Source organism: Vicia villosa, linkage group LG2 (assembly GCF_029867415.1).
Source record: "Vicia villosa cultivar HV-30 ecotype Madison, WI linkage group LG2, Vvil1.0, whole genome shotgun sequence".
NCBI lineage: Eukaryota > Viridiplantae > Streptophyta > Magnoliopsida > Fabales > Fabaceae > Vicia > Vicia villosa.
The window spans coordinates 13,091,491-13,106,260 of NC_081181.1; the positions used below are offsets into that span (position 1 = coordinate 13,091,491).

At 36.3% G+C, this 14,770-nt stretch overlaps 5 protein-coding genes across 5 annotated transcripts; 2 read left to right on the top strand and 3 right to left on the bottom strand.

Moving 5' to 3' along the window:
- Positions 1–1,354: 1,354 nt before the first annotated feature.
- LOC131648584 (protein FAR1-RELATED SEQUENCE 5-like) lies at positions 1,355–3,297 on the bottom strand. Its single transcript, XM_058918329.1, has 2 exons — positions 2,643–3,297; positions 1,355–2,418 (listed from the first exon to the last, which is right to left on the bottom strand). Exons 1-2 carry the CDS (start codon positions 3,295–3,297, stop codon positions 1,355–1,357), a joined length of 1,719 nt encoding a protein of 572 aa, XP_058774312.1.
- Positions 3,298–6,380: 3,083 nt separating this feature from the next.
- On the top strand, positions 6,381–7,469 carry LOC131648585 (uncharacterized). The gene has a single exon (XM_058918331.1). The coding sequence runs from the start codon at positions 6,381–6,383 to the stop codon at positions 7,467–7,469; it is 1,089 nt and encodes a 362-aa protein (XP_058774314.1).
- Positions 7,470–8,617: 1,148 nt separating this feature from the next.
- LOC131648586 (uncharacterized) lies at positions 8,618–9,316 on the top strand. Its single transcript, XM_058918332.1, has one exon. It carries the CDS (start codon positions 8,618–8,620, stop codon positions 9,314–9,316), a length of 699 nt encoding a protein of 232 aa, XP_058774315.1.
- Positions 9,317–9,545: 229 nt separating this feature from the next.
- Positions 9,546–10,808, bottom strand: LOC131648587 (uncharacterized). The gene has a single exon (XM_058918333.1). The coding sequence runs from the start codon at positions 10,806–10,808 to the stop codon at positions 9,546–9,548; it is 1,263 nt and encodes a 420-aa protein (XP_058774316.1).
- A 121-nt stretch (positions 10,809–10,929) lies between these two features.
- LOC131648588 (uncharacterized) lies at positions 10,930–11,757 on the bottom strand. The gene has a single exon (XM_058918334.1). The coding sequence runs from the start codon at positions 11,755–11,757 to the stop codon at positions 10,930–10,932; it is 828 nt and encodes a 275-aa protein (XP_058774317.1).
- Positions 11,758–14,770: the final 3,013 nt, after the last annotated feature.

Sequence of the window (14,770 nt, forward strand, 5' to 3'; positions counted from 1 at the left end):
GTTCTTTGAACTCAATTCATTTTATTATTATTGTGTTAAATATGTTCTTTGAGCTCAATTCATTTTATTACTCTACTTCAAAATCAAGATAATCCAATGAACCATATTAATAAAAAATTGGACAATGAACAAAAATGTGAATTATATCATTACTTAGAAATTAGTAGTTGAAATGACACACAAGTGGATATCCAATTTTACAACTCTTTCTTCAAAGAATATATGACAACAAGACGAAAACGTGCGGCTATCCACATTTTTTGCTTCGATTCATAAAAAATACAAAGCATATTATAATATGAAAGAAAACTGTTATACATATTTAAAAATGTGAAATTGTAGTAATTTTAATCACTTGTTTCTACTATTTTAATAAAATGACAAGTCGGTTAACCTTTCTAATATTATATCTCCAATTGAGAAAGGTAACTACTAGCCATGCATGAATCATTACTTAGGCATTATATACAAAGAACATAGACAGCATCATAACCTTTGACATAACACAAAACCAAGTATAATTTTATTTCATTTTTAAAAATGGAAGTCATAAATTAATTAAGGAGTAGATATAAATCATCCTAGCTACCACAAAGTTTACTAATAACAAGGTAAAGTAGACAAAATAACAAAGTGATTCATCTACTGATTCCTAATTGAAAAACAAACTAATTCATCTACTGATTGATTGATTGAGAAGAAGCTAAATTGGCAATGGAAACATAGAAATATCATTTATTATCCATTCCGGTCACTAATGTATTTGCAGTAACTAAAACGGAATAGTAAAAATTCTGCTTACAGTATGATGAAAATTTGAAATAGTAGACTGAAATATAATTGTCTAAAATAATGGAAAGAAATTAATGAAAATCAATCAACATTGTTGATTGTTAAAGCTAATTTTGCAGCATCTTCTTCTTTCTTTTGTTTCTTCCGCTGTGCGATGAATCTTTGTCTCTCCCTAGCTAACTCATAATCACTTTTGAGCCATTTCTTAGCCCTGATCGGATTGGGTCTCTTTTTGAACTTTTTTCCACTAGAATCAACTACAAGAGGTTCAGCAACACTAGTATCTTTGCAAGATGCAGACCTGGAAGATGAAGGTTGACCGGAAACACCTTTAGCAACAATCAACTCTTCCGCTTGCTTCCCACATTCAATTGCAGCATTAAGAAAAAATTGGCACGCATCAGGGTCCATGCAAACACGGGTTATAATCTAAAGCATAACACCAGAAGCTTGTTGATATCTTTGTGCAAAAGTAGTATCTTGAATACCTCCAATACTGATGGGTTTTAAAGCATCAAGGGATGGACGAATTCCTTTAGTCCAACACTTCAATATGTAGTGGTCAGGTATGGACTTCAAGGACTGGTATTGGACAAAACTCCCTAAGAAGTCTAATATCTTGAAAACATGGCGACATAAGAATCCCCGATTCTCGAACATCCGACATGTACAAGTAAAAAATCTTGTTCCCAATATCTACATTAACAACCCTCTCATCAAGTCGCAAAGGATCTTGATCATTAGGAAGAAGGTTTTCTGGAACTTCTTCGACCAACATATAAACATTCGCAGCGGCATCGTTATCAAAATCCATCTCATCGGCATCACGAACAAGTTGAATTGTGAACACTTTGAAAACTCTATTAGAAATTGAACTTCTTGACGTGTCCTCCTCATAATAATATTTGAAAGAAAGATCATATTGCTTGTGAATGAATGCAAATGATGCTGGAGTATACTTGGCGACAACGGACCTCATGAGTTGGCTGTTGGGATAATTGTTTCTTGGCCTAGTATTGGCAGCCTTGAAATCACAATCAGCATGATTATCTCGCATTTTCTCAACCATAACATTGAAATGGATAAAGAATTGCACAAGTGAGTGGTCTGGCTGAAGAAAGTGGCGAAGAAAGGCATTGAACGACTCACTTAACTGTGTGGTCTTCAAACCGACAGTGAAGTGTGATTTCACCCAAGCAGAAGACCATTGAGTACGATTACGATGAATCTGGACAAGCCAAGTAAATTCAGAAGTGGCTTTACCACCAAAACAATTTTGAAGCATCTTATTCCAATTGAAGTCAAACTCTGCCTCATCATCAACATTCGAAACCAAGTGATGTAGTTCGTCAAGAAATGCACCATTGCAACGAGAGCCTAAGTTGGACTTTGCATTCTCCCCCATGTGCCAAGAACACAACCCATGGAAGACATCGGGGAAGATGTTTGGAACTGACTTCATCAAAGCACAAGCTTGGTCTGTATAAATTGTAATGGGTTTCTTATTTTTCATGCACTTCAGGAAAGTGGTAAACAACCAATCAAAACTTGCTGAAGTCTCATCGTAGAGCAGGGCACAACCAAATAATACACTCTTATGGTGGTTGTCAAATCCAAGGAACGGAGCTGGTATGTATGACAAAAACATATAACGAAAAAGTTAAAACAATTGATGTTATCAATATAAAAGCAGTGTCATACCTAAAACAAAGGATGTTATCAATATATCTTTATACTAATATATAATGATGTAATAATAAATATGGTAGAGAGAATATATCAATGCACTGATAATTACAAAATAAAATGGAAGCTTGATATAATAGTAGTGAAATGAATAGAACACATACCTAATGGGCGATACTCCGTATTTGTTCGATAAGTTATGTCGAAACTGATGAGATCACCAAATAATTCATAGTCTTGCTGCATGATTGCATCTGACCAGAAAATACTAGCTATGTTCTCTTCAGAATCTACTTGGATATCATAATAAAATGATGGGTTCCTCAAAGCTTCGTTTCTAAGATATTCTTGGATAATAGTTGCATCACCAATGACCATTTCCTTTTGTCGAACAGTGGTGAGAAAGTTCTTTAAATCTTGGAAGCAATACCCAAGGTTCTTCGAACCACCAGCTATTTGACGCATAACTTGAAAGGAGGATCTTACAGACATGCCTGATTTTGAATTTATTATAGCAAGTTGTTTTTTAGGCTCACTAATCTCTCGAGCCGTTCTCAAGTAATGCGAATGCTCGGGTTTATGGAGAGGGTGGTTATGAGTAACATTCCATTTGTATATGTGATAACCTTTAACATTGGAATCATACTTCAACGAAATACTAGCTGGGCAACCAGTCCTTTCCTCGGGAAGTTCTTTCTCTTTCTGATATTCAATGAGAACAGGAGTATCCGAGTTTATCTTGTTCTTAAGATCCGCCCGACTTCCGTGCTTGAAACCATGCTTGTTACAAACATAACGGATATATTGCACAATGTCCATTTTTTGTTATGAGAATCAAAGAAGGAGTGCAAATTTCTTCTCACGCTAAATCCCTTTTCATGAGCGTATTTAGCATAGAAATCCTTGATTGATGAAAGGTCGTGGAAGACAAAATGTTGCCACGATTCTTTATTTTCATCGGAGATTGAACCAACATCTTGAGTGACATTTGTGGAAGACGAAATCTCATCCATTAGCAACACAACCTACAAAATACAAATTACAACTTTAATAATAGGAAAGATAGATATGCATATTCAATATTATACAGTCAAGGTTATTCTATCAAAATATATTGCACATTACTCATGGAATCCTAACATTACTCAACCATATTACACATTACTCGATGAATTCTCGCATTAGGTAATCACATATTGCAAGAAAGAAATCAGAAATTGAAGTGGGAATTCTAAAATTCAATTTAATATTATACAGTAGGCAAGGTTATTCTATCAAAATATATTGCACATTACTCATGGAAGTATGCAAGGTTATTCTATCAAAATATACATTACTCATGGAATCGTAACACTACTCAACCATAGTACATACATTACTCAATGAATTCTTGAATTAGGTAAAACAATCAGTTCTATAGAAATTCAGAAATTGAAGTGTGAATCATCTAAAATTCAATTTAACAAGTGTAAAATCCAATACCTATGATTTCGTGGATGAAAGTGAGCTGTGAGGAATCACCGGAATGAGTAATTGATGGCGGCGAAGAAAGGCGACGGTGATGAGGTGTTGGGAAGGAAGCATGGCAACAGTGGTGATGTGTTGGGAAGGAAGGATGAAGACGGTGGTGATCGGCGGAGATTGGCGGTGGCGACGGTGCAGGCGGTGGCGACGGTTGTGAGTTGAGAAGAAAAAGATGTCGAGTCGTTGAATTGAGAAGGAAAAAAATCAGCAAAACGTTTTTTTTCTTTTCTGTTTTTAGTAAATATATATATATATATATATATATATATATATATATATATATATATATATATATATATATATATATATATATATATATATATATATATATATGGTGATTTCTAGCCATTAGATGGAAATATTGATCCAAGGGCTTAGGTTAACTTATGCACCATGCATAAGTAAATGTTTATGCATATTAGCGGCTGCCGTCTGGAGATGTGGTGGTGGCTTGATTTACTAAAGACAAAAGTTGACTTTGGAGATGTAGCTACGAATTAACTTTGGGTTTATTTGGACATGCGTCCCCAAATTAAATTTAGACAAAAATATGGTATTTTATGCGTTTGGAAATGTATCTCCGAATAAACTCGAGCATTTTAGAGTTTATATTTTCCTATATTTGTATTAGTTACATGCTTCTCATAACCTATATCATTTTTATATATCCAACTTAGCTTTCGTATATAGTCTCTTCAAAGGCACTTTTCAGGATTTGGGCCTTTCGCCTCTTACCTTTGCTAACATTCATAATCCAATTCAACTCTCTGTTCTACTCACCAAGGCAGTGATTGTTATGGAACCAGTTCAAAACATCCCTCCAAATCTATTTCATTCTTTGGCATTCAAACATCAAGTGGTTCAGATTTTCAGAATTGTTACAGAAATTGAATCTATCATTATTTATCAAATGTACACATTTGTTAATCTCAAACAAAGTCCACTATTTTCTTTCAGCTCAAGAATATGATCTTACCTTGCTTCCAACTCCGCAACCATCTATTGTTAGAATATTCTACACCATACAACTTTATTAACATCTCCCAACTTTTTTCTTATTATGCGAATGTAGTAAACTAAGCACTAACTATGCACCAATATAATGAAAACTATTTCCCCATGAGGAAGAAACCAAAAGAGAGGGGGACCGGAATCCTTTGAGACACTATTTGGTGCATTTGGATGAAGAGGAATGCTATTATCTTTAAGGAGTTTTTTAGTTTTTCGGAATGCTTGTCGCATATTATCCTTTTTTCTTGGAATTACTTGTTAGCGAGTAGTTAGAGCTTTCCGTTTGTTTTCTCGGGTGGAGTATCCATTATACTCCCTTTGGTTAATATCATTGCTTATTTAAAAAAAAAACTAAACTTACCTTTTTCACGCTTTTGTTTCACTGATTTTCAAGATCTTAGTATTTCTAATAGCCTTACAAGCATTTTGAGATTAAAACCTGAACCAAAAAGGGTTGAAAAAGCCATAATCTGATCAAAAAAATCAGTTAGTACTAATTAAGAGTTTGAATTTGATGAAAAACGAATACACAGGATTGCGACAAGGCGATCCTCACAATAGAGTTTAAGGTGGAGAAGGAATTGCGACAAGGCGATCCTTTATCGCCTTTTCTTTATGTTATCGTGGCGGAAGGGTTGAAGTGGTTGGTAAATAGAGCGGTGGCTAATGGTTCCTATGCGGGGATTAACATCCATGGTAAGTGTTTCGTCGACGTGCTTCAATTTGCGGACGACACGCTTATGGTGGGTGACGGAGGGTGGGATCATTTGTGGGCCATTAAATCGGTCCTCACAAGTTTTCAAATAGTTTCGGGCTTGGGAATTAATTTTCACAAGAGCAAACTCATTGGCATAAATTTGAGCGACAATTTCCTCGAGATAGCTAAGTCTTTCCTTTCTTGTAAGAGGGAGGACAAGGCGTTTTACTTCTTGGGCATTCCGGTAGGACACAATTCTAGAAAGATTTCAACATGGAGCAATATCGTTAGCAAGATCAAATGTAGGCTTCTCGGGTGGAAGAATCGGTATCTCTCTTTAGGCGGACGGATAACTCTTTTAAAGGCGGTTTTGGGGAGTCTTGCTATTTTCACTCTATCCTTTCATAAAGCCCCTAAGAAAGTGGTTAGGGAGATAAACGCAATCCAAAGCAAGTTTTTGTGGGGAGGCACGGCGGATAAACGGTGCATTCGTTAGTTTAGTTGGAATACGGTTTGTCTTCCAATTAAACATGGAGGCCTTGGCATTAGAAGAATAGAAGAATTTAATTTAGCTCTCTTGAGCAAGTGGAAATGGAGATTATTGACGGAGAAGGAAGCTTTATGGTACAATGTTTTGAAGGCTTGGTATGAAGACGTGTCGATGTTCGTGATGAACGGAGGGGGGCAGTCTAATAGGAGGAAGACTAGTTCAACATGGTGGCAGGATATTCTGGCTCTGGATAATGTCGCTCCCGAAAACTTCTTTGCTCAAAACTGTCGAGTTAGAGTGGCGAACGGTTACGAGGCGTCATTTTGGCACGCATGGTGGATGAATGAAGGAATACTTAAAGACTTATACCCGACGCTGTTTTCGTTTTCTGTTTTGCAGGACGTCTCCGTGGCTTCAATGGGAGGGTGGTCCAATAATGGTTGGAGATGGTCAGACCTTGGCATTCCGCAAAGAGTTATTGACGAACAGCTCTTAGCTTTGCCGCTCAGCAGCCTGCTAACCTCCCTGCCGTGCCTGAGTCCGTTGGGAACAGTTGCTGTCCCTCTAGACAGTTCTGCACAGATGGCTTCTCCGCATGGTTGCGTGCAGAATTCTTCAGTCATGGAGCAAGTGAATGTTAAAGATGCTGTTACTTGGTTGCTGGACAGTAGTGGCGCTTTCTCGGTCTCTAGCTGCTACCTTGCCGTTAGCGCGAAACATATCCCTATGGGTCCGGTGGAAAAGCACGATAAAGCTTTTAAGATTATTTGGAAGATGTTTGTTCCAATGAAGGTGAAGGCTTTCGCTTGGCGGAGTTTTTTTAATAGGATCCCGACTCGTGTCGCTTTGGAGGTTCATGGTCTAAATACTACAACCACATGCTGTTTTTGTGGTGACTCTGATGAATCAATCGAGCACTTATTTCTTAATTGTGTTGTAGCTACCATGGTTTGGAAGGATATGGCGGATTGGATCGGGTGGAAAGCGGAAAAGTTCTCTACCATGAAGGAGAGTTTCATGAGGTGGTATGGTTACTGCAAATACAAGAAAATGAGGCATAGAAGAGAAGGGGTCTTATGGATGGCTACTTGCTGGAACATTTGGTTGGTCAGGAATGGTATCGTGTTCAGAAACGATACGTGGAATATCAACGACATCGTTTGGAATACAAAGATTTTGGCTTGGAAGTGGTTAGTCATAGGAAAAATTAGTTTCACCAATTGTAACTTTTATAACTTTTGCAAAGATCCTTTGCTTTTCATGTCGTAAGTTGTAATTGGTGGATAATTTTTTCTCTGGGTGTTTTGTTTATCGCCCTTGAGCTTTTTTTGTAAGTTCAGGTGAGAACCTGGGTTCTCTATCATCAATGAATTTCTAGCTTACAGAAAAAAAAACACAGGATGACAACAACAACCTTTTATTTCCAAGTGAATCATGCCAACTTCAAGCAGCACTACCAATTACACCTTGGCGATATCATATTCATAATCATGAACACTACTACAAAAAGAAGTATCTATTATCACGATTAAAGGACTACATGATGAGCACTTATAAGATTACATCACAAGCTTTGTATTATGTATTCAATGATAGACTACAAACATCCTAATCTAAAATATTCATCATGAATATGAATACATATCAAACATTCTTGCTTTCTGTCGTGCATATAACATATATATCGACATAGATAGAAAACAAAATTCAGTACAAGGAGTCATAAATTTCAATTCAGTTCTTATCACAGTACAAATATTTTTATTTTATTTTATATCAAAAAGGAACGATTTGAATTTATATATATAATATAGAGTGTATAGAATTAGCAGGTAAACGCACAACAAACTGCACCACTATTTTTTTAAATGGCAAAACTAATCTTTAATAAAAAAAATACATTCATTGTTCCGGTAAACAATGAATATTAACACATCACAGATTTGCGTACTCTTACTAACAAACTCATTTGTTTCAAGCAAAAATCTTGTAAATCTTTGCTTCATGCAGTAAATATTGTTTCAATAAAAAATAGAGAATCTTATCCAAGAAATATAATTCATAACAAAGTAATGAAAAGAATACAGTTTAAAATTGCATGACATAAAAACTTGAACAATTATCATGAACAAATTGATGAGCATAATTCTCATCAGAACTATGAGAGAATGAGTGATAGGCATTTTGCGAGAGCGGTTGATTGTAGGGTGGGGAATGGTAAGGAGACCCCTTTTTGGTATGGGTGTTGGTTGGGTGAGCAGCCGATAATGGAGGCATACCCGGAACTGTTTATGTTGGCGAAAAATCACCTTATATCTGTGGCTGAAGCTGGGTGCTTAGGTTCTGAAGGGTGGACTTGAATTGTGACAGACGTGCTGGATCTGTCTTTGCTGTCGGATGCGGACAGCAGCGGCCTAATGGCCTTAGTACAGGACCTTACGGTCTTACTGCAGCAGTGCAGCCTGCGTGTTCATGCTTCAGACTCTTTTTCGTGGCGAGATGTATCATCGGGTGTGTTTACGGTTAAGTCTTGTTATGAACGCTTCAAAACTTATCTATCGGGTCCTCCTCTTAATGCGGGTTTGGTAAAAGAAGCGTCTTACTTGTGGAATGTCAAAGCTCCCGCAAAAATTCTGTTTTTTGGTTGGCGTATTATTCATAATAGAATAGCAACTAAAGATCAACTTTTCAAAAGAGGTGTTTTGGTGGATGTTAATGACTTGATGTGTGTTTTGTGCATGAAAAAAGAGGAGACTTTACTGCACCTTATTGGAGGTTGTGAGATAACTTCCCGGATATGGAGAAGGGTATTCCATTGGATTGGTCATGGATTGGAGTTATCTTTTGATGAATTTGTTGGATTCTTTGCTTCTTGTGGTAAAGTGAAGAGTTTAATAAAGAGGACTATTGCGGCGGTGATATGGTTGGCAACGGCTTGGTGCTTATGGTTGAAGCGTAATGCTTGTATTTTTAGAAAAGAGTTGTTTAGCTTTTCCGAGTGTATGTCCGAGATTATCCTCTCCTCTTGGAATTGGCTCTTATCTTTCTATAAGCTAGGAGTTCTTTGTAATTATCACACTTGGAATATCCTTCCACTCCTTTGTTTTGAGTGTTAGGAGCTTTCCGTTTGTAGTGGGTGGAGTAACCCTTATGCTCCCTTTATTAATATCATTGCTTATTAAAAAAAATCAGAACTGTTTCATAATACTAGCACAGGAGATCTCTATGACTCCACCAAAATTCTTTTTCTTTGTCGTCTAAACCATAACTCGGTGGAACATGTATCTTTTTCAGTGATGGCCTTGAAGATATCATTGAAGCAACAACCTTAGAATTCACTCCACATCATTTCTTCAAATTGATCTCTCTCAATTGTGTGCAGTTTTCTACCACACGGTTCACTCCTATATATGTAACATAAACACATTTTTCAAGTAAAAGTTGCAAAAGGCCGCAACAATTCTTTGAGATCACACCAAGTGTTTCATCCTTAACTTTTGTATGTGACAAGTTTAACAACTCCAATTTAGGAGCTTCAAAGTTCATTTCAAGTAGCTTCACTTTTGAACAATGAGCTAAGTTCAAATGCCTAATTTTGCAACACATGTTTAAAACATGACAAATGCTTTTAGATATCTTATTGCAATAACTTAAATCGAGCAGCTGCAAATTAGGGAAAATGGAAGCAAATGTTACGACGTTGTCATCACTTAACCATGTATTTCCAACCAAACATAGAGACTTTAATCGAGGACTTACAACATAATCCATCCAAGTATTAGAATTTTGCATACTGGTTCTCCAACGACGTTTGTATTCCATTGTGATATAACTAAGTGATGGATGGTTTGTAATCAATGCAAACAAATTTGTAAAATTTTCTGAATCATGAGTAAATGATAAAGACCTCAGTGTTGGTCTTTCACTGAGAGCTAAAGTAATACCTTCAATGGATACGGAGTAACAGTCAAATATGATGGCCTCTTGGAGAAGCTTACAATTCATGAACAAGCGATAGAGCAATATGTCGTTCATGTATGAATGAAGAGAGAGGTTAATCTTGCGGAGTTTGAAAAGTTTCATAGAAAGAGTCGCTATCCCATTATGTAAGTTATTGCAAATGCTGAATTGATGATCTCCACTTAGGCCGAGTTCTTCGAGCAAAGGGAAACAATCGACAATGAGTAACAAGTCATAGCTATTGATGGAATTCACGTTGGAACATTTGAGAGATGTTAGGGTTTTGTTACTCTGAGAGAAGGCTCTCAGGCCATCAACCGGAATGTTGGGTTTGTGGGAGAGATTGAGTGATGTGATGTTGGATGGAAATCGAGAGAGTTGATGGAGAAATTCATTGAGGTCATCGTGGAAACAAGTGAAGTTGAGAGAGGTGAGATTGGTGAACCTTTTGAGAAATGCAGGAAGAAAAAAACGTGTTGGATTATAGACATTGAGGGAGGATTGAAGAGTGCTGGTGATGGAGAGAAACTTGTTTGAAACGAGGGAGAGAGACTTGAAGTGGAGATGGTGTTTCTCATTTTCATCTTCGTTGAGGATTTTGAAAATGGATTCCCAGTATTCATCAGGTATATCTGATGCTTCTGCCATTTCTGTGAATAAAAGAGAATGGTTACAGATTTTAGATTCTAGGGTTTTGTTTGAAAGAGAATATTTCAAAGTTCACGTACATGCATATTTCTCCTACATTTTTTTTTTTGACGGGGGAAAATTAACTCATTTCATTAATAATAATATTCTGAATACATGTTGGAATATCATAGAAATTATGAAAACTAGCCATAAATGGAGCCACCCGTGCAAGAGCGTGAGCAACCTCATTAGCTTGTCTTCTAACGAACTTAACATGAGAGTTCCTAAAGAAGAGGGCCATCAACCGGTTACATTCTTCCGTAATAGCGCCTAGATCCGAGTCATTAGGTCTCGGAGAGGTTACACTATCCATAACCCGCTTAGCATCTAATTCAAAATCCATATTGTCGTACCCCATATCATGGACCCAGTTAACAGCTTTCAGAAGGCCTAGAGCCTCGCCAATAACAACATCGGTGCAAGGAGAGAACCATTCAGTCCGAGCTACAATGAAATTACCCAATTCATCTCTAATACAGGCACCAAAACCAACCTTATTATGAGAAAAAGCGGCGTCAATATTGCACTTAAATCTGCCCCTCTGCGGTTTTTCCCATCTGATAATAGCTGGCGGTGAAGTAATAATCTCATTGTTGAGGCGATATTTCTGAGCTTCTTTCCAATCTGTCAACAACTGACTTGCCCGCTGACAGATGAGCGTCGGAGAGTCTTCCACCTGATTCCAAACCTGATTATTTCTCCCTTTCCAGATACTCCATAAGGTAACTGAGAAAATCGCTTTTTGGTCATGGTTGGAAACCTGCAAAAAGGAGAAAATCACAGACGCAAATAATTCTTCATTACTACTAATCCGCTGCAACAAAGGCCACAAACCCACTCTTATCCAACACTCTATACTTTTAGAACACTGGATGAATAAGTTAAAACTATTCTCTTCGCCATCCATACACGCAACACAATTAGAGGGACAATTAACACCTTTATCCAACAATCTCCTTCGAGTAGGCACACAGTCTCTACGCAGACGCCACAGAAAATTCTTAACTCTGGGTGAGGCCTTGATGTTCCATAACAAATTCCAGCTCTCCTTAATTCTTAGGTGAGAGGTATCAATAGCATCATTGATACAATACCTATAAGCACTTCGAACTGAGAACTTACCATTGGACTCATGCTTCCAAAACAATTTATCTTTGTGAACCGCCGTAAAGAGAGGAGTGTTTTAGGATCATAAAATCATATACTTAATTGTGTGCGTGTGTCATCTAGCGGTGAAACGCTTGGGTGCTGAGAGTGTGTTTATCTTAAGATCTCAGGTTCGAAACCCGCTATTGTCAAATTGCTTCATCGTGAAACCTATTTTTTGTGTTAACTGTTCAATCATTTGGAGATTATTTATGCCCGGACGATGTTACAAGGCCCAGACGATGTTTCAGCAAAAGTCGGGGTAACAAAGAGCGTTATGAAAAGTAATGACTTAACACATCGGTTTTTAAAACATTAAGGTAAAGGTTTATTATGACATGGATTTGAACCCAGGTTTTTGCAATTTTATTATTTACAAAAACTAGCGCTTATTTTATCTCGGTTTATCATAAAAATTGAGGGGTAATTATATTATTTCTTTTAAAATAAATCTCGTTACAATATTTTTCATAATATTATATTTTTTTAATAAAACTCGATACAGTGTGTACAAAGAATATTTCATTAATTGTCCATGAAGATCATATGATGGATCTTCAATTTCTTGATATTATGGACAAGATCAAATACTGAGACACTCTTTCATGTACGAATCTTGCATGTATTTGTTTCTCGTAAAAAAAAGGTAAGATAATTAAAATATATAATCAAAAATATTTTCGATACAAATAAAAATTTAATAGAACAAACCTTGAACCCAGATGATTTTCTGCTCTTGCAATCCTTCGAAGATAACTTTACCAAGTTTCCTTAGGTTTCATATGTTTCACTTAGATTTTTAATATCGTAAGAGAACTTATATAATGGACGTCCCTTAGGTTTCACGCGGATCACTAATGGCGGATTCTTGAGCGTTGATAACCTTTAAATGGACGAAAAATATTTGCTTAAGGCCGTTGAATGAAAATATGGAAGAAAAAAAACACTTAACTATCATCTCGGTTTTTAAAACAACCTAGAGGTTAGAGTAAAAAAAATTCTTTTTCAAAAATGGTTACATTATTTACCTAGAATATTAAAAATACATTTTATGAAATAAATTTTTGCATATAATCAGATTGTTCACCCAGAGTATTAAAATTACAGCTTGAGCAAAGGTCTCTTACAATATTTATTGCATACAATGTATTTTTAATATTATGGGTAAACATGTAACTATTTTTGTAAAAAAATAATATTATTTTACTCTAACCCCTCGGTTTTAAAACAAAACAGAGGGGTTATAGTTTTTTTAAAATGGTTACATTGTTTATCCATAGTATAAAAAATACTATGCAACAAATCTTCGCAGAATATCAAGATTGTTTACCGAGAATATCAAAAATACAACATGTATAGGTCCCATACAAGGTGGTAGAGACCTGTCTTGAATGTCAGATATGCCTTCACCAAGATTGGTTGTTGATGCTATCATTATCACTGCTTTCACTAGCGTATACAATTTGCATGCTTGGAATGCATCAAACTTCTAATCAGGTGTTTGTTCCAAAATTTGGAAAATGTTTTTTTGACACTCGCAATCCTTGAGTAAAGACTTTTAGGAATAAATCATAGTTGCTCAAAACCTTCAACAACAACAACAACAACATTAACACCATTTGTGGTTCCGGATCACATCATTTCAATCCTAGAACTTCTAAAAGTCAGACATGGAAAATGGCAAAGGAAACTAAGTCAATGGTTGATGAGACGAATACTAGAAAATCTCATATTCGTGACTTGGGCACCCGAGATTCTCATATGCCCATTTTTATGGGGCCCTTTAATGATTTGGCCCTTTAACATGTAGCCTCTGGACCTGCTAGTGATCTGGGCCTTCAGATTGTAAACTCTGAACCTGCTAGATCTCCCTTTCTCTTTACCGAACTAAAAATGAAAAGAAAATTACTTTCTAAAATTGATGGCCTCATCGCTACCTGAGACAACCAAAGTTTCTCCTTTTTTCCAAACTACATTCCCATATTACTTCTCCTCCCTCCTCCCTTCTAATTGTGCCAATTCCTCAATCCAATCATCACATAAACATGTCTTTCCTTCTATCTCTCAATTTGAAAGATTTTCTGGCGGGTCGGCTCTATGTTGTAAATCAACAACGAATTTGGATGTAGTTCAAGGGAATCAGAGGTTTATATTGTTGGAAGAGGGAAGTTTGGCTGCTAAAATTTGGAAGAAGGCAGACAATCTTGGTATAAGAGGTGATGATAATTATGTTATCTTTATTGAATAAATTAAGAGATTGAAGAGGCAAGACAAACACAATATCATATCAAAGGAAGTTAAAAACAAGTATGAGAACTGATTATTCTATCTTATCATATTCGAGGGAGTTGTAACTCAACCAAGAGGAAAGCCATTTCAAAGATAACCTCGTCGGGGAAAACCGACATTTGCTTACTTCAAGAGAAGAAAATCAATTGTTTCAATAGGCTTTCTAAGGTAACCTATTTCCAATAAAAATAGTAAGAAAACTTATATTGACAAATTATCAAACACATGGCGTGTGATCGATTTTTCAGATTTTTCTTGCCAGTTTGTTTATATAAAAAAAATCTTACAATCAATTAGATTGTAAAGCAATCAACAAATCAATTTAGTTTTGAATAAGCAATGGAAAATCTCTACGAATCGAATATGCAATCAATGTATTTAACAATTTTTTTATGTCAAGTAAATGAGAGAGAGAGAGAGAGAGAGAGAGAGAGAGAGAGAGAGAGAGAGAGAGAGAGAGAGAGAGAGAGAGAGAGAGAGAGAGA

Bases quoted from the DNA above. Each gene is read 5' to 3' on its own strand.
- LOC131648587 (XM_058918333.1), bottom strand. From the start codon at position 10,808: ATGGCAGAAGCATCAGATATACCTGATGAATACTGGGAATCCATTTTC.
- LOC131648586 (XM_058918332.1), top strand. From the start codon at position 8,618: ATGGCCTTAGTACAGGACCTTACGGTCTTACTGCAGCAGTGCAGCCTG.
- LOC131648585 (XM_058918331.1), top strand. From the start codon at position 6,381: ATGAACGGAGGGGGGCAGTCTAATAGGAGGAAGACTAGTTCAACATGG.
- LOC131648584 (XM_058918329.1), bottom strand. From the start codon at position 3,297: ATGGACATTGTGCAATATATCCGTTATGTTTGTAACAAGCATGGTTTC. The intron at 2,419-2,642 runs GTATGTGTTCTA...CATACATACCAG, and splicing joins TACGGAGTATCGCCCATTAG to CTCCGTTCCTTGGATTTGAC.
- LOC131648588 (XM_058918334.1), bottom strand. From the start codon at position 11,757: ATGGATGGCGAAGAGAATAGTTTTAACTTATTCATCCAGTGTTCTAAA.